General features: G+C 48.6%; 1 protein-coding gene across 2 annotated transcripts; it reads left to right on the forward strand.

Annotated features, from left to right (window-relative positions):
- The first annotated feature begins 441 nt into the window (after positions 1–441).
- On the forward strand, positions 442–22,565 carry TRIM25 (tripartite motif containing 25). 2 transcript variants are annotated; one of them, XM_014601900.3, is made up of 9 exons: positions 443–1,121; positions 4,063–4,158; positions 4,911–5,144; positions 6,182–6,338; positions 7,665–7,763; positions 13,678–13,743; positions 14,446–14,469; positions 15,699–15,776; positions 16,833–22,565. In XM_014601900.3, exons 1-9 carry the CDS (start codon positions 510–512, stop codon positions 17,360–17,362), a joined length of 1,896 nt encoding a protein of 631 aa, XP_014457386.1. In that variant the 5' UTR covers positions 443–509; the 3' UTR covers positions 17,363–22,565. The 2 variants fall into 2 exon arrangements, with proteins under 2 accessions (XP_019349752.1, XP_014457386.1); XM_019494207.2 differs by lacking the exon at positions 13,678–13,743 and having other exon boundaries at positions 442–1,121.
- Positions 22,566–23,507: the final 942 nt, after the last annotated feature.

A 23,507-nucleotide genomic window follows, 5' to 3' on the forward strand; every position in this document is an offset into this window, starting at 1 on the left:
AGGGGCAACCTGGCCTGCAGAGGAAGGGGCACGGCCGGACTCCCACCCAGCCGCGCAGGGAGAAGGGGTCGCTGTGCTGGGAGACGGCGCGTGCTCCCCACCACGTTGGCAACCCTGTCCGGGGGGCACCTCAAAGACCCCCGGGGCTAGGTTGGCCAGCCCGTGCAGAGGGTGAAGACCCGGGAGGCTGCGGGGCGGCTCGTCCCGGCGCCAGAAGCCCCGCCCGGCCCGGCCGCACCTCGGGAAGGTGAAGGATACATTGTATGCACAGCTACATACAATGTATGCACATGTGTATATACAATGTATGCAAAGATTCACATACATTGTATAAGATATATAAAACAAAGAGCAAAAAGTTTTGCATCGTCCCACAGCGCGGATTGAAGAGCCCCGCCCGGCCCGGGCTGCAGAGAGCCCGGCCCGGCCCCGCTGCACGTGATTGCCGGGAAGTGCCTACCTCTGCCTCTGCCTCCTAGTTTCACTTTCCGAGCCCGAGCCGCAGAGCCATGGCCATGCTGGCGGGGCTGGAGGACGAGCTGACCTGCTCCATCTGCCTCTGCCTCTTCGAGAGCCCCGTCACCACCCCGTGCGGCCACAACTTCTGCGCCGCCTGCCTGGACATCACCTGGGCCGGCCTGCGGGACGCGTTCAGCTGCCCGCAGTGCCGCAGCCCCTTCGCCTCCAAGCCCGAGCTGCGCAAGAACACGGTGCTGTGCCGGGTGGTGGAGCAGCTGCAGGTGGGCACCAATGCCCCCGAGGGTGGCGAGCCCGAGGGCAAGAAGGGCTGGGAGCCGGAGGGCAAGAAGGGCGGCGAGCTGGGCCCCTCGCAGGTGGCTTGCGACAGCTGCCCGGAGGCGGTAGCCGCAGTGCAGACCTGCCTCACCTGCATGGCCTCCTTCTGCGCCGAGCACCTGCGCCCGCACCACGACAGCCTGGCCTTCCGCGTGCACGAGCTGAGGGCCCCGGTGCACGACCTGCAGCAGAGGCTGTGCCGGGACCACCACAAGCTGCTGGACTTCTACTGCCCCGAGCACCAGAGCTGCATCTGCTGCATCTGCCTGGTGGGCCACAAGGCCTGTTCGGCCAGCTCCCTGCCCGAGGCCAAAGCGCAGAAGGAGGTGAGCGGGTGCATGGCGGTGTGTGTGCATATTGGGGATGAGGACCCCGGGGAGCAGTCAGCAGCCCACCAATTCCAGGAGGATCCCTCCCTCCGCTTGTGGATGGGGCTCGAGGGAACTTAAAGAGCGCAGGCCTCGAGCCCCCCATCTGGCTGCAGAAGTTGCAGGTCTTTCCTCTCAGCTGGGGGAAGAGCAGGCTGCAAGATGGGAATCCTCTCCTTCTTCCCTGCTTTGTAGACAGGACACTTCACCTGGGAGCAGGCTGCTGCTTGGTTGAGGCTGCTGTGCCCTCGGGAAGAGGTGTTGGCAGCCAGCAGTCATCCATTTTGGGGCTGGGCTTGCTGAGCCGTTACTTGATATCCACCCTTTCCCCTGTATCCCTTGTGCCCTTCCCAAGATCGTAAAATTGCCCTAGGAAGCAGGGAGGAGCCTCTGGAGACTGGGGCTAGGGGCAGCTTGGGAAGCATAGGCTCCCCAGGGGCCACAGGAAGGGTGGGCAGGGTTAGCTATGCCACACCGCAGTGGCTGCACTGTCTCTGCTGCCCTTTGGAAGTGCTTTTTCCACCCAGGGCAGGAGCGTAGAAGCAGTCTTGGATGCTCAGAGTGCTGCCTGCCCGGTCACAAGCCCTGCTTTGCCCAGGTGCGTGCGCTAAGCGGGGACACAAATAGATCTGCAGCTGTCATGGCTGTTGGCTCTGAGCTCCGCCACATCTGGCTCCCCAGGCACGGTGTCTCAGCTGGGGACAGCGCTTGAACGCACACGTCCAGGACCATCGCGAGATGGCGGAACCGCTCTGCCCTGGCCCTTGCCCTCTAGCAGCAAGCTCAGTTCTCAAAAGGTGCTGAGCCCCCAATGGTCCCTGCTGAATCAGAAGCATTTGGGACCACAGAAATCAGGCTGTGTATCTGAATCTAGAGGTGCATTGATGTTCAAAGATGCTGTGGGAAGAAGCAGAGATCAGAAAGACGTCTCAACCCACATAATTAGGAGAGAACAAGTTGGGGCTGGAGGCGAGGGTGCGAGGGGAAGAATGGGTGGAAATTGCAGCAGTTGGGGGCATGAACAGCTGGTGCATCCGGTGCTGGGTATTGCCCTGTTAGAGGAGGGCCCTGCCCTATGACTCCTTCGCATGCTCTTGGCTACGTCCCCGGCGTGCTTTAACCCCACAAGCCCACACAGGTCCTGGCTTGGGTGGTACCACTCAAGGACTTCAATCTGACGCGCAGCTTTAGGCATCCCAGTCTGACAGCTAACGGCTTCCATTTGTATTTTGGTAATCACTGGAGACTAGCAGTTGAATCCTGTGCTTTGTTAGTAAAGTGGCAACTCTTGTGACTCACTGAATCTCAGCAAGGCCTGCGGGAAGGGTGGGCAGGAGCATGAACCTGCAGGAGACAACACAAGTTTGTCCCCCAAGCACTAGCCCAGCTTGTAGCCAGCTCCTTCCCAGTGGCAGGCCTCTGGGTCTGCCTATACAGAAGAGAGCTTTTGCCAAAGTTTTCCTTAAGACGTTAAGACGTGGGGAGTTCAGGAGCTGCCTGGTAAGGCTGTGCAAAATTTCACCGGCAGTTTCTTTTCGACCTCGAAATGGAGAGCTTCGAAACAGCTTCAAAATGAAATGAGGCAAGTCAAAACATTTTGAGTGTGGAAGCTCAAGCTGGGCTTGCCTGCAAGGAAACAGAAACTAAAGTAAGGAGAGGGAGGGGGAAGCGGAGGAAAGGAGTGCTCTCATTATTGACTGTGCAACTGGCCAGGACTTTGATCCTTTCCTGAGATCCCTTCCAATCCCAGTGCTCTGGGGGAGGGATGGGAAAAAAAAAAAAACAGCATAAAAAAAGGCAGCGTTGTTTGAAGTGCCCTGCTTTCTGCATTGGTGTCAGTTGAGTGAGGGCACACCTTAACACGTACCCCCCTCCTGCCCATGTCACAAGTTTTGCCTTTCAGCAGCCAGAAGTGCAGGGCTCCTGGGTTCTGGGGCCCTGCACCTATCTCCTGGACAGCTGGCAGGCTTCGTGGCCGCAGCAGGGGCCAAAATCCCTGCAGCTGTCACCCCGCTGTGCCTTAGCGCACACAGTGTTACCCACGTCACGAGTTCTGCTTGTCCACAGCTTGAGGTGCAGTTCCCCTGCACCTAGATCCTTGAAACTTGGCAGGCTTCATGGCCCCAGAAGGGGCTACCATTCCTGCAAGTTTCATCCAAATCAAGCCAGAAATGACAAAAATTATAGGCTGTTTTGAGCTCCCCCATTACAGCCTATGGGTGGGACATCGAAACAGCAAAACTGTTTTGATGAAACGAAATGAAACAGAACAGCAGTTTCGAATCGAAATGCAATGCACCGGTGCTGTTTCACACAGCCCTACTGCCTGGTTTATTAAGGGCCCAATCCTACCCTGGCTGGATTGTTCTTCATGTTTACAAGGTAAAACCAAAGCAAAGCAGGGCAGAGTCTCTTAGCAATGTACTGGGGAGAACTCGAGCCGAAGTCAGGAAGCATTCTGGAGCCCAGAAAGGAGCCCATTTCTCAGGGTCGAGGACATACTGACCGTGGTATTTCCTTGCTACCCACAAGATAAACTAAAATAATGGGAAGACTCATTCTTAAGTCAGGAAGGGCCAAGAAGGCCGCAGTGCTAAGGGCGATCTTGCAGACTTTCTTGGTTGGCTCCTTTAACAGACATGGGACTGGGCACATGTCACTGCTTAGACAGCATGGAGCTGTTGCTTACCTTCCCCAGCCATGGACCTAGAATCCTCTTCTTTCCCTGTAAAGAACCACTGCTGGGTTTAAAAGAACTATATTTTCAAAGATGAATTCCTGAAACATGAAAAGCTTACAATTCAACCCAACATTTTCTGTAAAACTGCTCTGCTGTTTCATTGGGAAGAGGAGTGGCTCTTCCTGGCTTTCAATGGAGATCGGATGTGTTTTGTTGCAGTTGCAACTGAAGAAGAGGCTGACAGAGCTGAGAAATCAGAATGACAAAGCTTCTATGGCAATGAATGAAATAAAGATACGGGAGAGAAAAGTCACTGTAAGTGGGGAATGTTGTTCTGGCCCTTGGGAGTATATTGGTTGCAGGGCGGGGGACTGGTTTCGTGTGCTTAATTTAAGGCAGGCTGTTTGAACGTTCAGATTAAAGCTTCTCAAGAGAATGCATGTAAGCATTGTATTTGGGCAGGATCAGGCAGAAGCTGCGACTGACTGACAATGTTAAACTAGCAGTCACACCAGACCCTACAGCCTTCAGCACAAGAAAAGCGGAGCCTGTAAAGCTGCAATGAAAAGATAAAGGCCCAGATCCACAAAGCTGTATGAAGGCACCTTAACTCCTCTCGAAAAAATCAAGGGGAGTTCCACACCTAAATGCCCCTGTGCCTCCAGCATTAACTAATGAAATTCCCCCATTAGACATTGCTATAAATTCATTTTAAGAGGGACAAGGACAAACGTGGAGGTTTTGACACACAACCCTAGCCTCTCATGGCTTGCAGTGCTTGTTCTCACTGCCAGGTGACACAAGCTGCCTGTTTCATACCCCTTGGGACCCTTCGCCCTCCCCAAATGTACTGAAACATGACTTTGGGGTCCCATTAAAGGGAACAGGAGACTTGCCTTTGACTTGAGTATAGAGGTATAGGGTTTCTACCCGAGTGCCATTTCAGGGAAATGCAATCAGCCATCACATTTTGCAGAGCCCAGGGCTTTATACCCCTTTGCACCCTGGGGAGTGTCCTACCTACGTGCAGTCCCCTTGGAACCCACATCCTTGTGGTTGGTTTTTAGGAAGCAGCTGCCCATAACAAGGATTTGCTGAGAAATGAGTTCTTGGAAGTAAAAGTTTTAATTGAAGAACAAGAAAGCCAGTCAGTAAAGAAGCTTGAAGAGGAGGAGAAGAGAGTCCGTGATAAGTTTGATTACGTTCATAAGGTTCTGGGAAAGAAGAAAAGTGAAATTCAGTCCCTCAAAGACAAGCTCGAGAGTACACTGGCTGTAAGTGATGACATCGCATTCCTAGAGGTAAGGCCTGCCGATCTCAAGAACATACAGCCCTAAAAGAAACCACTACAGGAATCCTGCCCTTACTACCTTGGTGTAGATATATGACCACAAAAATCTATAATTTTTGAGAAAATTATCCTGGCGCACATCTGCGAGGGACCAGCAGGGGAGACTGTGCTTAGGGGCAACCAACATGGGTTCATTAGAGGCAGGTCCTGTCAGACCAACCTGGTGGTCTTCTATGACCAGGTCACCAAATCCTTAGATGCAGGTGTCACGGTGGATATAGTCTTTCTGGACTTTAGGAAGGCTTTCGACACCATCTCTCACCCCATTCTCATTAAAAAACTAGGGGACTGTGGTGTCAACACCTACACAGTCAGATGGGTCACTAGTTGGCTGGAGGGCCGCACCCAGAGAGTGGTGGTGGATGGGTCCTATTCGACCTGGAGGGATGTGGGCAGGATGAACACCTTGCTGGGGATCATTTGACCCCAGTACCCTTTCTTGCCATGGCAGAGGGTCGGACTTGATGATCTGCTCAGGTCCCTTCCAACCCGACCAACTATGAAACTATACTTTTATAAGATGCATAGGCTTAAGTTGATTGTTTGACAAGCACTCTGGGCAGTGGAATTATTTCCCCACTCAATTAGTACTTGGAATTAGATGCTTCCTTTACTGAGCACATCCATTTCAGACTCTTTATAGGCAAGTTATCTTCCAAATATTTAATTTTCCCCATCACCCTCATCCAAAGCAGTATTCTCCTGCCACAGAATTAGTCAAGTAAAGAAGACTTGTCCCATAATTTACAGACACTAGCTTAAATCTTTAGATGTCCCTTGAAAAGCAATTCATATAGGCTGCTATTACTTCTTGCTATGAATGGGTAATGTCTGAATATATAGCCTCTCTTCCTCACCTCCCACTGAACATGCATGTAAGAATGCAAAAGTAAAATAACTGGAGTCAGTTACTGTTTCAGAGTAGAGTTTTATTACAGAAGAAGCTTACCTCAATGCCTTCATGAGATCTTCTATTTTGTATTTCAGAAAGCAGCTAAATTGCAACTGCCCCCAACAAAAGATGTATTCGTCCCCAGAATCGACCTAGATTCAAATGTAATGCATTCTGTCTACCTAAGTGCCACTTTGCTTAAAGAAATCCTGAAAAAGTCAGCATCTCAGCCTGAGGAGCAGAGAATGGAAGGTACTGTGCCGATATCAAATGGATTTCTCATTTAGCGGTTCCATGTTGCAAAGTCAACTCTGCTGAATAGGACAAACCTCTCTCATAAAATTGTTTGTCTCCATTAGTAAAGAGCCAACTTGGTTGCACTCTGACAGGGTGCGAGACCTTTCACACCCTGGTGCACAGCCAAAGGTTAAGCCTACTGACTCACCTTACTAGCCAGTCTAGGTTAGGGCTCATTAGGTGTATAAGAAGACGTGATAGTCTCTCAGTAACAAAAGAAGTTCAAGAGGGAGATCTTGAGCAGATCTATACAGGAGTCACTTCCACAGCTAAAAATAAAGTTGAATCCCAGAATGGGGATGCCTTTGAACAACGCTATATTGAATACAGGCAGGTTTCACACAAAAACTGCCCCAGCTTTAATTAAGTGGGATAAAAATCCAGCTAGCCGAGATGGGATGCAATCCTAAAATAAGGGATTTAAAGCCAGTGGGGAAGGGGAGTTTTGGGTTGGCTTAGAAGTCTTTGATGATGCTGTGCTGTCTAGCAGCTACCAGGTGGGAGCTGTTAAGAAAGATGAGAGCATATCTGAAAAGAGCTGTGCTGACGGTCACAAATGCTTCTTACAGCAAGCGGACCACCCAGACCACTTGTGGAAGAGAAGAGTAAGTCTTTCATCTCCTCCCACAAGCTGTCTAATTGCAATCTTGTGCTGAAATAACTTCCCCTTTCCCTCTTTTTTTCCATTTTTATATTTGTCTATAAAAGTGCATGCAAATTATTGGCCATGATGCCCAGCAGTCTGGACACAACCAAACTTTTTACTGCATCTTCTGCTGTCTTTATTAAGGAAGATGAAAACTATGTCACGTACAGATCGAGGAGTCTGTCACTGCCTGTGTTAGCGTAGAGGCTGGAGTCCCAGCTGAGATCAGAGCTTTGTGCTAGATGCCAGAGAGCCCTAGAGTGAGGGACAGTTACTGTCCAGAAGATCTTGCAGTCCAGTGGAGAAAGGACGCTAGCGATACTGTGAAGTCCACTAGTGATTTCACTATTGCCAATCTGCCTTACATATCAAGTACTCAGGCTGCCCGTGGCCTGCCAGTGTAGAGTTCTGAGAGACAGACCCTGTTTTACAGATACAGGAAGACTAAATAGTGGCAGAATCAGGCCTCTGATTTAGTCCCCTTCAGTTTAGCACCAGTAGAAATACTGCAGGAATGAGGCTTAGATAAACTTTGCCTGGGTCTGTGGCATTTGAATGAATTGAACTCTTAACTGAGGTTCTGAACTGCAAAACCATCCTTCCTCACTTCTTGTCATTTGCCAATCTCATTGCAGGACACCCACAGTGGAAACCCAAGCCCCTTTGTCTTATGAATGTGCCACTACTGTCTCCAGTCAAACCCAAGGTACCCAGTAAAAAGCCTGTTGGACCGCGTAAGTTTAACAAACAGCATGGTCATTGACACATGAAAAACACTCACTAGATTCTCTCCTGTGCACCTAGTGTTGTAGGTCTCCTCGAGCAAAGTGGTTACTGATGTTAAGGGCTACCGCCAACTTGAAAGCTGCCTTATCATCTGTTTTTGATCGGGGTTTTTAATATTAGTAGCATCAAAAGAACTGGAACAGAAAGATAAGAAAGCAATTTTCCCTCCCTGCTTATCCCCTACCTACCCCTCAAAAGGGCCAAGCACAATGGCTCTTTGAATTACCCCCCAAAAAACCCATCCCATGCTTGGCAAGGGAGCAGGAAAAGAGATTAGGAAATATGGAAAAAAGGGAGAGGAGAAGTAAGTTCAAGGCCTTTAAGCCTTCAAGGAGCAAGCTCTTAGAAACTCGAATGAACTTGATGCATGAAGTTCAAGTTGATGGTATTCCCGTAACACAGCTGTGATATGTAAATAGTCTATAGAAAGGCATGGGACTACACAACCGTTGTGATAACTCGTATATAATATCTTTATGCATAAAGCAGCACATAACAGCATTACTACATGGGCTTGTAATGGTAAATGGGCCTGTTGTTGGAAGGCACCTCTGTGATAGCTTCACATGAATCAGAAGCTAAAGAACTGAGGGTTGATGGCAAGATCAGTCCCTTGGCTGCCATGCTGCTGTCTGTGTCAAGATGGTAGCAATCTCTCAACTTCATTTTTAAGCCAAGCTATTTTGCTGGGGCCTGCTCCTGTGAGATACAGATTTTTTTTGACAAGGAACAAAGTAAGACCTGGTCTACGCTAGAAAGCTTTGCTGGAAGAGCTGTGGTAGAAGAGTGCATCTAAACAGTCCCTCACTCCTGTCGGCTGTAGCAGTCCTTCAGCAGCAGTCCCACAGTGACTTGCACTGACTGCTTGGGAGACAAGTGCTCTACTGAACAGAAGTCATCCCCAAGTCACTCTGTCTAGTTGAAAACACTCGTCCCCATCAGCACGAGTGTGCGAGTGGACGGCTGCCACTGAGGAAACACATACACCTGTTTGGAGCAGAGGGAGGGGCTGGTTTCCAGCCCAACTGCAGACAGACGCACACAAGGAGACTGCAGGCCATAGGCACAAATGGACAAGTAGTACCAGCCAAGACTAAGGTTCGCCAGCAGTCCTGCCTCCGGCAACCCCAGAGAACGCACAGCCTGGACCTGCCCCTGGCATGCTCACACCCCCTTGGCAGGGACTGGACTTGCAGCCATGAGCAGGGGCCAGCACCTCCTTAAGATGAAGGGAAGTCTTTGGGGTCCCTCTCTCAGCCAGGGCCTCTCTAACCCCTCCACTTGGTTGTTTTCCCTGGGCTTGTTCTGCTGGTCCAACTCAGGAATCCCCGAGGAGAGTGTTATTCTCTTGGACAAAAATGTCCATGTCCCTAGGGATCACCCCGCAGAAGAGGGTTGTAGCAGTAACTCCTGTTCTGTCCCTTGTCACATCGCATCCCAGGAGCTCCTGGGTGAAAGCCCTTGTGTCCCCCACGCACGTTGTGAAGCAGAGCGAGGGTGGGCAGGGCAGCACCCGGAGGCTGGTGGTCTGTCACAGAGCCCTCCTCCCCGCGCTGCTGCTGTAAGTCTCGCAGGCTCCCCATCTTTCTATCAGAAGCCTGGAGTGCAGCGATCTCAACAGCAGCCTCGAGGCCAACGCAGATGTGGCAGCTGCAGGGTGGAGGTGTCTGTGGAGTGGCTGATAGACAAGACTGCAAGGGCAGTGGGGCAACTGGGCACTAGGAGCAGAAGTGGAAGGGCAGCCTCAGGAGAGGGAGGGAAATGTGCATGTGGGGATAGCTTCTGGTCAGGCAGCCAAGAAATGGAGACGGAGAAGAAGATAAACCACCTGATCCCAGTGCTGCCTGCCCACCCTTGCCTGTGCACAGGTGCAGCTGTGACGGTACCTAGGAACCTCATCACTCCTGCCTGGCTCAAACTATTGCCACTCTCCCTAGAGGACTTACCCACCACACCTTGTTCTTAAATATTATAGGTTGATTCAAGGGGGCTGCCAACAAGCCTTAGAGCGAGCCCTAATCCCAGTAAGTTCCCACTGGGTCTCTTCCGAGACCCCTCTAGCCTTAATCCAGCCCTCAGGCTTGGTAACTCCTCTGCCTGACTAGGTCCCTGTAGGGCACCAAGGGCCTTAAGGACAAATTGCATGGCTCCTTCACCTCCCCTGTACTGCATCCCAAGCCTCATGGGTGTTCTCTTATTGTTTAGACACTCACCCCCTTGCACCCCTGGTCCCCACACACGGCCCCTTCTCCGGGCTCTTGGACCCTCTGTCCAGCTTGGACCCCTCTGGCCCAGCTCAACCTTCCCCCGGGCTCTTGGACCTTCTGGTTTATGTTTCAGCCTTTTCCTAGGCTCCTGGGCTCCTCACCAGGTCCACCCTCAGTCTGAGGGCTCCTGGGTTACCGGTGTACTAAATATGCCTCAAGCTTGCCCTAGGAGAGCTGAAGGCTAAACTACTAGTCTAACTCAAAAGAATAAGAAACAGCACTGCCTTCTGACAAGCATCTCAAGCCCTCTAGGGGCTTAACATAAATGAAGGCCACTTGCCTGTACATCCAGTCTTTCTTAGTCTAAGGAACTTACCTCCATTCCCAGGCCTGCAGAGTTGTTCAGCCAAATCCAGGTCCCTTCAGGAGTCCTGCAGCCAGGAGCTCCTCACTCCTTGGTTGCTGGGGAAAGACTACCTGACCGGTGCAGCCTGGGCTTATATAGCTCCAACCTGAGCCCTCTTCCCGTCAGGTGAGTCCCTCATTAGCTCCCCTCTGCCACCTGCAAGCAACCTCCTGGGCTGCTTGCTCTCTTGAAGGAGCAGGCACATCCCAGTGCCCTGCTGCAGAACATGAGGAACACAAACACTTTTCTGGGAGCCTCCTGAGATGTGGGTCCTTTCCTCACCTACAGAAAGAGCCCTTGGTGCTGCTGGAGAGGAAAATGAACTGTGACTTCATGGTCACCAACCTACTGGCTAGTCAATGCTAAGAAGCACCTGGCACTTCTTTTCTCGGGGCATTGCAAATCCCGGTGGCAGCAGTTTTTAGGGTTGATTGTTTGCATTTTTATTTTTTGCCTGGTAACCTGCAGTTTGCTCTCAGATCATCTTTCTTTGCTTGAATTTTAAGCACCACTCTACTGCCTGTTACCATGAATAAAAGCTTTACTTTGGAAGCCTGCCTTCAATTTGGGTATTGGTCTTCAAGCACAGGCGTGGGAATGTCCTGCCCCACTGCTGCAGAAGCCACAGGCCTGTAGTCAAGGCACAGGCCCCTCGCAGCCTCCCAGAGAGCTCTGCTCATGTCTTCTGGCTGTTTATTCTACCTGCCCTTGCTCTACATTGGCTTTGGCTTCACCAGTGTACAGCCCATAGCACGTACTAACAAACCACAAGGATGTTTGCTCACTAAGGTTGAGCCTTGGCAGGAAACCTTTTCAGTACCCCTCCAAGCACAGGTGCATCCTGCCCCAGTTTAGTTCAAGCTTTCATTGCTGCTGTCCTGATTACCTCCATATAACTTCCTGAGCCAGAGGGCAAGATGGGTTCCCCAGAATTACCCAGGCTTTGACTGTCCATGAATGTGAATATGGCAATGGGAGAAGGAAGTCCCTACTTGCAGTTACTGAAAGAGGCCTGTTTTGCCTGAAAGCATGAATGTTGAGCATCTATCCCGATCAGCAAACATTAGTATCCATTAACTGATTTGTGTTATCTGCTCACTCCTCCGTCACTCTGGAGGTGTGTTTCTTCCATTGGTATCCTTGGAAGTTAGACTGGCGCGTGTGTATGTTTGTATACATGTGTGTGAACCAAAACTGGAACATGAGTCCCATTTATTGACTCATTGCCATTTGGGAATCCCATTGCTTAAAAATCTGTCAGTTATTTCTTCCACGTTGCCTGGCAGCTCTGTCCACCTTGTTTGCATTGGCCCCAGCTCTCTGTGGAGCTCTCTGCCTCAAGCAGCTTCCACAGCACGACTGCCGCCGGTTGCTCGGCCAGCCTCATCCATGAGTCATACTGCTCAAGATCAAGGATAAGATCATGCCTAGAGACACTGCTTTCCACACGTAAAAATTTTGCAGTCACTGCTGATCACCTCAGACCTGCAAAATGATGCAGCTCCACCAGTCTGTGTTAGCATTCTGAGTCCAGAAGTGGCACTGAATGGTGCCCAGCTGGTGTGAGTGTGCCTCTCTCAGCTGCCAGTTTTAACCATCTTCTGGAGTGTCTACCTATTCTCCCCATGCAATTACCCATCTGTGGCTACTAAACATCTCTCCTGCTTGCTTCTGCTGGTCTGGAAGTGCAGACCCAAAAGAATGTCATCACTTGTTAGGAGGAAGGATTCAATCATGCCAGGCAGCCTTGTGCTATCCATGTTAAGGGCAGAGTAAGAAAGTGATGGGACCTGGAGGGTCTGTAGGAATTCAAAACTCAGCAGGCAAATGAACAGGTGAGATAACGGAGTGGAGAGGAGGACATTGTGGGAGTAAGATGCAGAGTACTCACAATGCTGTCGGAGTAGGTCATAATGATTTTAAAAATTTCAGAGACTGGCTGGAAGGGACCTCAGAAGATCATCAAGTCCATCCCCCCACCCTAGGGGCAGGAAGTCAGCCGGGATCAAAGGATCCCAGCAAGATAGATGTCCAAATGTCTCTCAAAGGAGTCCAGAGTAGGTGCTTGCACCACTGGTGGCAGTCTGTTCCAGGCTTCGGGGGCTCAGACAGTAAAGAAGTTCTTCCTTATGTCCAGCCTGAAACAGTCTTGGAGGAGTTTGTGACCGTTGGACCTTGTCATCCCTTGGGGCGCTTTGGTGAACAGACGTTCCCCCAGATCCTGATGAGCACCCCTCATGTACTTATAGGTGGCCTCCAGGTCCCCCCTGAGCCTGCGCTTTTCCAGGCTGAAGAGTCCCATGGCTCTCGGCCTCTCTTCATAAGGCCTGTTCTCCTGACCTCTGATCATGCGCGTGGCTCTCCTCTGCGCTCTCTCAAGCTTCTCCACGTCCTTCCTGAATTGTGGAGTCCAGAATTGGATGCAGTACTCCAGCTGTGGCCTCACCAAGGCTGAATACAGCAGGAAGATGACATCCTGAGATTTACTTGAGAAACATCTATGGATGCAAGCCAGAGTTTGGCTTGCTTCACCAGCTGTGACATTGCATTGGTGGCTCATGTTCATCTTGTGGTCAGTCATGACCCCCAAGTCCCTTTCGGCCATGGTGCTAGCCAGCGTAGCACTGCCAAGCCTATAAGCGTGCTGCAGGTTTTTTTCCCCAAGGTGGAGAACCTTGCATTTTTCAGTGTCGAATGCCATCAGGTTTTTGTCCGCCCATTTCCTGAGCCTGTCTAGGTTGGCCTGGATCACTATCCTGTTCTCAGGTGTGGACGCTTTACCTCAAAGTTTGCACTGCTTCTGCATCCCATGATTCACTGCATTAGGAGATAGTGCAAATGCCACGGAGAGATCTTTCCACAGGGTGGTTCACATTCCTCTGACACAGCCCCATGCACGCCCAAAGAGCTGTACGTGTTTTGGTGGCTTAGTCATGTTGGCTGCCGAGTCGATGGAATGACTCCCAGCAAAGCTTTGTCGTGTAGGCCTGGGTGCAGGGGGAATCAGGCTCCTTATGGGGTCAGACACCTTGTGAGTGCTAAGAAAACAAATCAAATGGGTATAATTATAATATAAGTCACAAACCCTCCGGGGCTCAGCTCCTGCTACTTCATCAGTGTTGTTAAGGAGGTTCTGCATAGCTCAAGTGCCTAGGGAGCTCATCCTAAATGTCTGTTACTTGAATGAAGGTTCATGTAATGTATCCTGCTTGTAAGCTTGTTTGACATTCCATCTTCTTCCCTCACAAGAGGCTCCCAAAGGAGTTAAAACCCCTCAGCAGCTTCCGCAGGAGTCAAATGTGTCTGCAGATGGCAGTAAGTGATGGACAATAAGCATGAACAGCAACCCGACCCATGCTTGTGCTCGCTAAGCGCAACCCTGCAAGGTTTTGAGGGCCAAGGGGGTGGAATTAAGGAGATGAAAGAGGCTCTTTACAGATGGCATCTTGGCTTGATGTTTTTCTTCACTCATTTCAACACAAATTCAGATGGTCCCCTGCATCCTGGGAATTTAAAACATGAAGCCTATTAAGACGCCGTCTATCATCTGCATGTGGCTGTATATCTGTAGACAGAGGTACTTACAACTTGTCTACCTCAAATCAGATGTGAGCCATGTTGCATGAGCCTCATATTAGCCATATTAAAAAACTACTGGCTTCCCCCTACAAGTTCTTGACGTGTAAAACTTCCATTGATCTCCAAGGGAGCACTTGCAGGTTTGACCTTGTCAAAGTTGAACTAACTTGTAGCTTCTGCTTCTCGCTGTTGACACACAAAGCGAAAAGTAAGCAATGCACTGCCTAGGCATGTAACTCCTAGCTTGGAAAAAAAAGTTATGTTGAGCTCCAGTATGCCAGACCCTCTGCTGTTTTAACTTGCTGTCAGGCTTTGCCAAGATATCCCACCTTAACACCAGCTGCAGCACTGACCATAGTGGATGTGAATGGCTCTTGTTTAAAATATGGAAACAATTTCTTGTATTATCATAACTAATGCAGAACTTTGCTTTTTCAGAGAGGATAAAACCCAGCAAATCTGGTGAGTTCAAAAAGTGTTTACTCCACATACCTTTCACTGTTTTCTGTTTAATGCTAAGTTGGAGATGGTGGCTGACACCACCCTACTAAGCAATGGTTCAGCAATAGTTGAGGAGGCACCTATGGGCTCCTGGAGAAAGGCGTGACTTTTATCTCACTTTGTTCCCACCCCTCCCCATCACGAGACAGTGTGGGAAAATGATCTGCCCTGGGTTGCCAACACAGACTGAACTCCATACTTCTCATGAAATAGTGTCTAGTGCAGCGGTTCCCATCCTGTGGCTTGCAGATAATGCATCTGTGAAACCCTCGGAGGTGGCATTGTGCCCACAGGAGACCTCCCCCTGCACAATTAGGTGTTTCCTCAGGCTGACAAGCAGGGCAAGGTGGGACATTTTCCTCAGCACTGTGGTCCACGGCCCAGTGAAGTTTGGATAACTAGCTCAGGCTCTAGTGCTTGAGCTAAAGGACTATGTCCTCGCTGGCACTCATAGCAGATTTATAAGCTCCTTACAGACACCAGGCAGTAGAGGCAACCCAACACCCCCAGCTTAATCCAGCTCCATCCAAGATGCAACCCCTTCCCCTCAGACCTGAACCCATATTGCCTGGTCACATAGGGCCTGTTTCCAAAGAGCGAGTTACACTTTTCACCCCAGTTTCCTCCGTGGATGTGGAGCGTAGCGTGATTCACAGGTGCTGTACACCCTGCCATGGCATGACTCATGTCTCCTTATATACTTTTCAAGAAGAAGGGAGCTAAGAATATAAAGGGGGAACTGGGGGACGGAGTTAAATTTAGTCATGCAACTTGACACATTACACATCTATCACACGTCCAGGTCTGGCAAAGGTCAGTAATGGTCTCCATGGAATAAGTGAGTGAGGTATCTGCACCCAAAGTCCCTATCACGACTGGCCCTGTGGGCAGACTCAACAGAGGCCAAAGAATGAAAGAAGCAGAAGAGTGAACTTTATTTTCTCATTCATACGGCCGGCTAAAAAAATGATGGCATTTGGCAAGGCTTTCTGTATCCATGCTGTGCTTAGCTCTCTTCCTTGTAGGCTTTTTAATATAGCCACTGGAGTCTACCCCTGGCTCAAAGGGGTGATTAAGTCAGGATTCATAGAGTGACTTGTAGAATATAATTCGATTTGAGAAGCTCATATGAACTCTGTATTTCCTCCAGTTTAAATTGCATCATTGCTCTCTCTATTCTCTCACATCAGTACCAAACCTGGCAAGTCCAGACGCTGACACATCTATCGAAAGCTTCCTAAAGAAATCTAGAGAGGAGCTTCTGCACTGTAAGTAACTTGTCCAGTCACACAGGTCTTAAAAACCGACGACTTCTTTCATTGCGCTGGGATTATGTGATTGAATGTTTTCCATGTTGTTGCATAATTATGGCCTTATTAACATTACAGCAATGGTCCGTTAAGAGGTATACATTTTCAGGAAAAAAGGAAAAACCTTCTAGGGCATTGGATACATTCCCCAAAAAGTTCACCACTAGCATAAATGGAGCACACGGTTAAACTGAGATCCAGTGCCAGTGGCAGACTTGGGACGCTGCTCTAAGTGAGCTTGTTGGGGAAGGTAACAACTTGGTTGAAATTCACAGAAAGCTAAGCGGGTTTAGGAGCCAGACTCACTTTTGAGAATGAGACTGAGTTGCCATTGGAAACTACTTACTTCTGGTTTCAGAAGTCTGTTGTATGGACACTGGCAGAGGTCTAGGAGACCTGCCTGCAAGTTACTGGATGCGTCTATACATTCATTAAGGTGACACAGTTACTGCGCATTAAGTTTAGCACTTGGATAACCAAGTACTAAATCAAAGCGCAGTAACTCGCACTACTGCGCAGTAGTGCTGGTACACGAGTTTTTAGTGACGCTAACTGTGCAGTAACCTAATACTACCGTGCAGTAGTGTATTAGCACAGTTTTTGCCCAACATGCTATTGCACAGCGTTGTTAGGCTATGGCACAGTTAGCATAGGACTTGCCACAGTGAAGGAAGCTTATGATCTATCGAATCCAGAATCTTGCTCTCAACACTGATGAGCATTAGCAACTCCTCAGGACGTTATAAGAAAAGTCACAGTAGGAAGAGCTAAATACAGCAGAGAAAACCTTTATACTTACAACAGTATAGAAAGGTTTTCTTTATGTATGTGTGGACATACACAGATACAAATGCATGCACACACATGTCTATATAAAGTATCTAAATGTTATGTACAACTATATAACCACTATATATACAAGAGAGAGAGAGAAAAGAAGAACTGGGGCCTTTCTGAATAAACCAATATAGCTCCTAATATCTTTTCTTTATAATCTCTTGTATTCCTCCACAGATGCTACAAAAGTCACGCTGGATTTCAACACGGCTCATAACAAAGTGCTTTTATTAGAGAAAAACACAAAAATATCTGTCTCTGAAACCCCCCAGAATTATAGCTCACACCCTCAACGCTTCTCCTACTGTTCCCAAGTGCTGGGCTTCCAGTGTTTCAAGAGGGGCATCTATTACTGGGAAGTGGAACTGCAGCGTAACAACTTCTGTGGCATCGGCATCTGCTACGGGAGCATGGACAGGCAAGGGGCAGACAGCCGCCTGGGGAGAAATCGCAGCTCCTGGTGCATTGAGTGGTTTAATGCAAAAATTTCAGCCTGGCATAATGATAATGAAAAAAGCCTGCCCAACACCAAGGCTACCAAGATAGGTGTGCTGCTCAACTGGGATGCAGGCTTTGTGCTTTTCCTGGCTGTTGGTGAGAAAGTTAACTTAATCTACAAATTCAAAGCAGAGTTTACTGAAGCGCTGTATCCTGCTTTCTGGGTGTTTTCCAGTGGCACTACACTCTCGATTTGCCCACTGAAGTAACAGCGTGCTGTGCCCCAGAGCTGTTTCTTCATGGTGTAGCCTGCAACCCATCTATGTTGCAGAGCTTTCTTTCTGTGCTTATAACTTTCTCATGTATTCAAATGATGGGGTATTATCTTTTTCGCTTGCTGGGTGGCTTAATGATTATCCAAAACCACCTCGCAATTCTGTGAGGCAGAAACTGGTTAGAGACTCTAGACCTGCAGGCTGGACTTAGTGCATTAGTTTGACATTTATGCACTAGAAAGGGAGGGAAGCTTCTGCTTGTCTGTAAATGTAAAAGAATAAGAGTATGCTTCAGGGTGGGTGCTTCTTTGCTTAAAACTAATTTCAGGTCCCTGGTTTTTAAAGCAATTGCCTAAATACTTTGGGGCAAGGGAAAACTGCATGCTTTTGTCTTTGCTGTGATAAGGGGAAAGATGGCTTCTAACACACACACACACGGTTTCAGACCAAGCAGTGCCAATGTTTGGTCCCGTGTTTGGGTGAGGGTTCATAGCCTGCAGTTTGGTATTTGGCCTCCTGCCCCTCCAGACTGAATTCCTAAATCTTTTAAGCAAAATAGACACAGTGCTGCAGTCAGTGAACATCTTTGAAGTGTTTGCTCAAAGGATCCTGACTCTTTTTTCAAGGAAATGATAATTGTAAAAGATAATTTCAAGGAATGATGATTGTAAGGCATGTCATCAAATAGCCTTGTCATGGCCAAACCCTGGTGTCAGCGAAGGACTCTGGTGGGAGTTGGATTCTATCCCAAATGCGTTGCATGGCTAACGCTAAACCCTCGGCTTTATCGGGAGAGAGGCGATAAGAATTCAGCCTGGAAACCCACCAACTTGCTCTGCATTTCCTTCATCCTGTCTCTAGACTTTAGCGGAAGAATTTTTACCGTTAGCTTTCCTGTTGCTTGGATAGTTGTCTATAAGCAAGAGATCAGCTTCACATGGGAAGTGTGGACTTCAGAAACGACATAAGTCTGTGAGAGGCAGGATTTGAATGACTTCTGCGCGTGGTTAGTTGTAGACACTTGTTGATCGGGTCTGAACTGAGTCAGAAATACAAAAGTTTATCTCTGAATGGTAAAAAGCCAATATGATAACCTATAAAAACCTGACCAACTTGAAAAAGAAACCGAGAACCACATGTGAAAGCTTAGCATCTCTAGGAAGAAAATGTGCAGAAATTCCTCAGGAGTACCTAGGGTGAAGAAGTTATGCAAGTGATTTTTTTCAAAGAAAGTTTTGATGGGATGAAACAGCACATAGTCTTAGCACTTTCCAGGGTTTAAAGCGCTCAGAATGGAGATCAGCTCCTGAAGTAGAGAGATGGAGGTGCTGTTTAACATCACAGTTTAATTAAATCCCTACTGAAAGGAACGAAACTTGGAAAAAAACCCATGTCTGGTTTGCCTAGCTGGCATGCCTCTTGGAACGAAGCACTGTGGTTGATGGTGCATTTTCCATCAGCACACCATGACATTGAAATTTTGCATTATTTTACGTGTTGGGGAGCTATGGGTAGGAGTAGAGAGGACCTGTGTAGTAGCATTGACACTGCTTGCTCATAGCAGGGGCTGTCCTAAGTTTCTCTTTTCTTGAAACACAGCATTCCCTGAATACCAAAATTTTTATGTGCCTCTGGCCATGATACTAAGATTGCTGCGTGACTTCCAAAAACCTAAGCACTGCCTTAGTGCACACTTTGAAGCATCTTTTGAAGTGACATTTCCTCTTTGCCTTTATATCTGCGCATAGATTAGTGAATCTTCTGAGCTAGAAATGTGCAGGAAAGGGAAAGGTGGGAGAATAGGTTTTTCATTCTCATCATGCCACAACTTCACTTTGCTTTTTGTGGTATCATAGAATAGCAGCTGGTCTGACTCCATTCAGCATGATGTGCTGCTTGGGAGACCTTTGCTGCTTTTCATACCTAAAAACCTGGAGCTGGGAAAACAGCCAGTGGACACAGCTGTAGGCCTGAGACTTAAATGTCTTGTGCCTGTAACTAGGAGTCAGCCAGAGGCTTGTCTTGCTGAATCTCCTTGTGGAGGCCAGCAGTTGCTGAGATGAATGGCTCAAACTTTGTTGACTGGTAAAGCTCTCCCCTGCGGAACTTTGTATGCTCTGTGAATTATAATGCAAAGCCACTGCAGACATTGCAAGCATATGTTTCATAGATTTCATAGACGTTAGGGCTGGAAGGGACCACGCAATGTTCATGGAGGGTGAATTTCCTGAAGGTTCACTGGACTCCCGGTGGCAGCATTTTACATGAGCTGAAGTTCCTGGAGAGCCTTAGACAATGCAAAGCACTGCAGCAGCTCAGACTTGACTTCTAACAGTGAGTGAACTGCCAAGTCAGAGTTCAGAGATAAAGCAAGTCAAAAGATACAGTGAGATTATTTTGGACCAAAGGGATTTAGTTAGATGCCGTGCTGCACTCATAGTGTTCTCCAAGCATTGCAGAGCGTTTGCTGGAATACCTATGATATCAAAGTATGCAATAGGCCAGCACCGTTTCCAAAATGTGTTCAGCCCTAAAGATCCCCGTGATTCAGTTCAGCACTGAAATAGCCAAGAGATCAGGAAGAATGATGCTGAGCTGGTCAGAAAGACAGGAACCAGTTGTCACTGCACAACATGTCAGAAGCAGGAACAAAAACAGCACAAACGTGAACACAATCAAAGAATGAGGAAACGGAAAGGCATAGCTGGATAAAAACAGAAGCCAGTTAATCAACTAGATAACAACCGAGCTTTACTGTGGTGTCCAGCATGACTACCCAGAAAGAAAATGTTGCAGTGATGGCACTGTGGAGGGTTGAGTGGACCATCCAGCCCACGCAATGGGGAGAATCACTGGAGAATAGGAGTGACTCTCTCGCAAGTGCTGGATTCCTGCACTTTTCCAATGAGGTGAGTTCAACATCGCCACCCCAGTATTCAGGACTTCTAGGGTGAGTTCTGTCTAATGCTCGATGATCTTAGGATGTTCCCCATAAGAAAGGGGCAACAGATATTACTTAGAGAATCACAGAAGTAGGGTCAGAAGGGACCTTGTAGATCTTCAAGTCTGACCCCCTGCCTGGGCAGGAGGAAAACTGGGCTCAAGTGATCCCAGCCAGGTAGGCATCGAGCCGCTTCTTAAAGACCCCCAGGGTAGGAGCCAGCACCACTTCCCTTGGAAGTTGGTTCCAGATCCTATTTGCCCTAACTGTGAAGTAGTTCTTACGGATGTCCAATCTAAACCTACTCTCCAACAACTTGTGGCCGTTATTCCTTGTTATCCCGGGGGGTGCTCGGGGAAACAAGGTCTCCCCCAAACCCTTCTGGTCCCCCCTAGTGAGTTTATAGACAGTCACAAGGTCTCCTCTGAGCCTTCTCTTGTGGAGGCTGAACAGGTTCAGGTCCCATAGCCTCTCATTGTAGGGTCTGCCCTGCTGTCCCCGGATCACGCGGGTGGCCCTCCTCTGGACCCTCTCAATGCTGTCCACCTCCCTCCTGAAGTGGGGCGCCCAGAACTGGACACAGTACTCCAGCTGTGGACTTGAAAATGTCCTCCTCTGTATTCATGGTAGGTACATTCAGGTCTGTGTTCCCCCCTGGCTTTGGGGATCCTAGGATCTCTGTCATCTTGTGCGGGGTTTGTATGGGACCTACGTATTCCTGGTGAAGCAGATTTGAGGTTCTGTGGATTTTTGTCCAGCATCTGTGTGATTCCAGATTTTCACCCAGGCAGAGGGGTGCTCTGTCAGAGGCTTACCTGGTTTTGGGGCCCTTTGGGTTCTCTTTCCTTGAAGGAAACCAACTAAGTCTTCAGATGTGCTGAAATGTTTAAAGTGCTCCTCGAGGATGTTCCCTCCAAGGGACCCTCCCTGCATCGTAGGTGCCTGGCTGCTCTCCCAGCCTGTCTGTCCACCTTGCAGTGCACCAGAGCATTGAAGAGCAGGTCTGGAGCACTTCTATCAGCTCCCTAAAAAGACAGAGCTGTATTTTAGCAACACATGCATCCCTGAGCTGCCCAGAGCTGTCAGCTCTGGGGGTCCAGCTCCTATAGGGCTTGGTCTGTCGGAGATCCAAAGAATTAGAACCACTTGCTCCTTTCACCATGGCGTGTCTGTACCGCAGGTGTCTATCGGCTGCTTTATCCACAGTCGACAGCAATATTCAAATGAAGGGGGGATTGCTCCATATGTATTATGTCACCGTTTGACAAGCTGAGGGTCCAAAGTGTTGCACTGTTCAGTGTGTAACACACTGCTTGGATTAGCGGTGACAATGAAACAAATGTACTGGTGACTTGTTTTCAGGCTAGGTGCACATGGTAATGCTAGACCCATGGCAAAGAGCTGTTCCTTTTGATTCAGATGAGAAACACTTGACTTGCATTGGCGAGCATCAGTATTTGTCAGCTCTGGGTTACGGTACATTAATGTTTCCCTTGAAATATGTGGGAGACATTCAACCTTTTATTATGAAGAAAAATACCCAAAACCTGAGTTAAAGGATTAGCTGCAACATAATAAACACTTTTCAATGCAGTTCCAAGAGAATGCAACGACAATCTTTTATAGCGAGGATTTTTTCCTTTCCCATAATGGTATAAGAACAATCAGTTTTAATGTCAGAGGTAGAAATAAGCATACATGGGCTTACTGCTCTGCATACGCAGGTCTTTTAAATCATTTAGTCTTCCGGAAAGGAGGCTGAAAAGGAATTCTGGGGCTAACAGAGCCTGGAGGATAGCAGCAGGAATGGCATTGTGCACCGTATGTAAAAGAGCGGGGAATGCTTGCAACCTCAAAACACTCAAAGCCATCTTTCTGCTACCTCACTGCAAAAACCTTGCACGTAGAAACAATGTTATCTGCTCCAGAAATCACAAACATTGTTGAATGCATCATTGCTTCATTGCGAATAGGGCATCATTGCCTATGTGGTACTAATAGTCTCATAATTAGGATTGTGTTATGCATAAGTTAACACTTCCCCTGCCTCATGATGCTTCAAGGGGGCATGGACATCTGCAGTTCGTCCTGTCAGGTAAGGTGGTGGCAGTAGGTTGTGGGTTTCTGTACTATCCCCTGCCTCCAAATGATGTCAAAGTTTGCTTTTTGATGTAGCTAGTGTCATTTAATCTTTCTGTTGATTATCAAGTTAATGAGTTACCAACTGTAATTTCAATAAAAATTAATGGCAAGCAACTTGTTTAAATAATGTGTTCAATGATGTAAACCAGTGGTGCATAGCCTTTTTGCTCCATGGGCCAGATGGGCAGTATCTGTCCGATGGGCCTGATCCAGTAGGCACTGCCTGGGCCTGACCTGGGGGAAGGGGACATGGCCCAGCCCTGATCGGGCTGTACAGGGCTTGGGAACGTGGCAGCAGGGGAGGAATAGCATTATTAATTGCCACTGCTCTTCCACTACCAAATTTCCTGACCCATGGGGAGCCCCATGGGCTGGATGCTGTGGCCCTACAGGCCAGGGATCAAACACTCCTGATCTAAACAAAAGTTGTCTCCTTCCTTACAGACGGGGAGGGGGAAAGCAAAAGTAAAGAAGGACTACGTAATTCAGAAACACATGGTACACATGGCTCAGCATTCACTGGATGAGTGGAGGCTGTGGGGATGGAGAAGAGAACAGCATCTCATAGCCTAAGCAGTCCTACAGCACTTCCTCGAGGTCATTTCTCATCTAGCACTGAATGCATCCGTACTCTGAATACCTGAACACTAACTATCCACCAACACACAGCCATGCCACATCCCTGGTCAGGAAGAGAGTAGAGAACATCCTACCCAATGAAGCTGCCGGGGGGCTTAGTGAGGACTGAAATCAGTTGACACTACTGGGACTTTTCTCCACCTGTGTAAAAAGCAGCAGGGAATTGCTAATGACTAGGTGTGGGGAGGACTTTGGTTTTACATACGAGGTAGCACCCCAGCAGCATCACCTGCTGATATTGCATTGAACACTTGAACTGCAACAAGGTCAGAAAGGGAGATTCTGGAGCGACTGCCTTGAGTCCCACCTAGAGGTAAAAGCTGTATGGGACTGACCTGGGTCTAGGCTCCCACACCGGTGTTCCCTTTCCAGCACGGCACCTCTTTGGTTTGTCACTGAAAAAGTCAAGGAAGCCAA

The sequence above is a fragment of the Alligator mississippiensis genome, chromosome 8 (assembly GCF_030867095.1).
Source record: "Alligator mississippiensis isolate rAllMis1 chromosome 8, rAllMis1, whole genome shotgun sequence".
Taxonomy (NCBI): Eukaryota; Metazoa; Chordata; order Crocodylia; family Alligatoridae; genus Alligator; species Alligator mississippiensis.

What these genes read in the sequence shown, in the direction of transcription:
- TRIM25 (XM_014601900.3), top strand. Translation starts at nt 510, where the DNA reads ATGGCCATGCTGGCGGGGCTGGAGGACGAGCTGACCTGCTCCATCTGC. An exon ending in AGGCCAAAGCGCAGAAGGAG is followed by an intron (nt 1,122 to 4,062) that starts GTGAGCGGGTGC and finishes GTTTTGTTGCAG; the next exon opens with TTGCAACTGAAGAAGAGGCT. An exon ending in ATGACATCGCATTCCTAGAG is followed by an intron (nt 5,145 to 6,181) that starts GTAAGGCCTGCC and finishes TTTGTATTTCAG; the next exon opens with AAAGCAGCTAAATTGCAACT.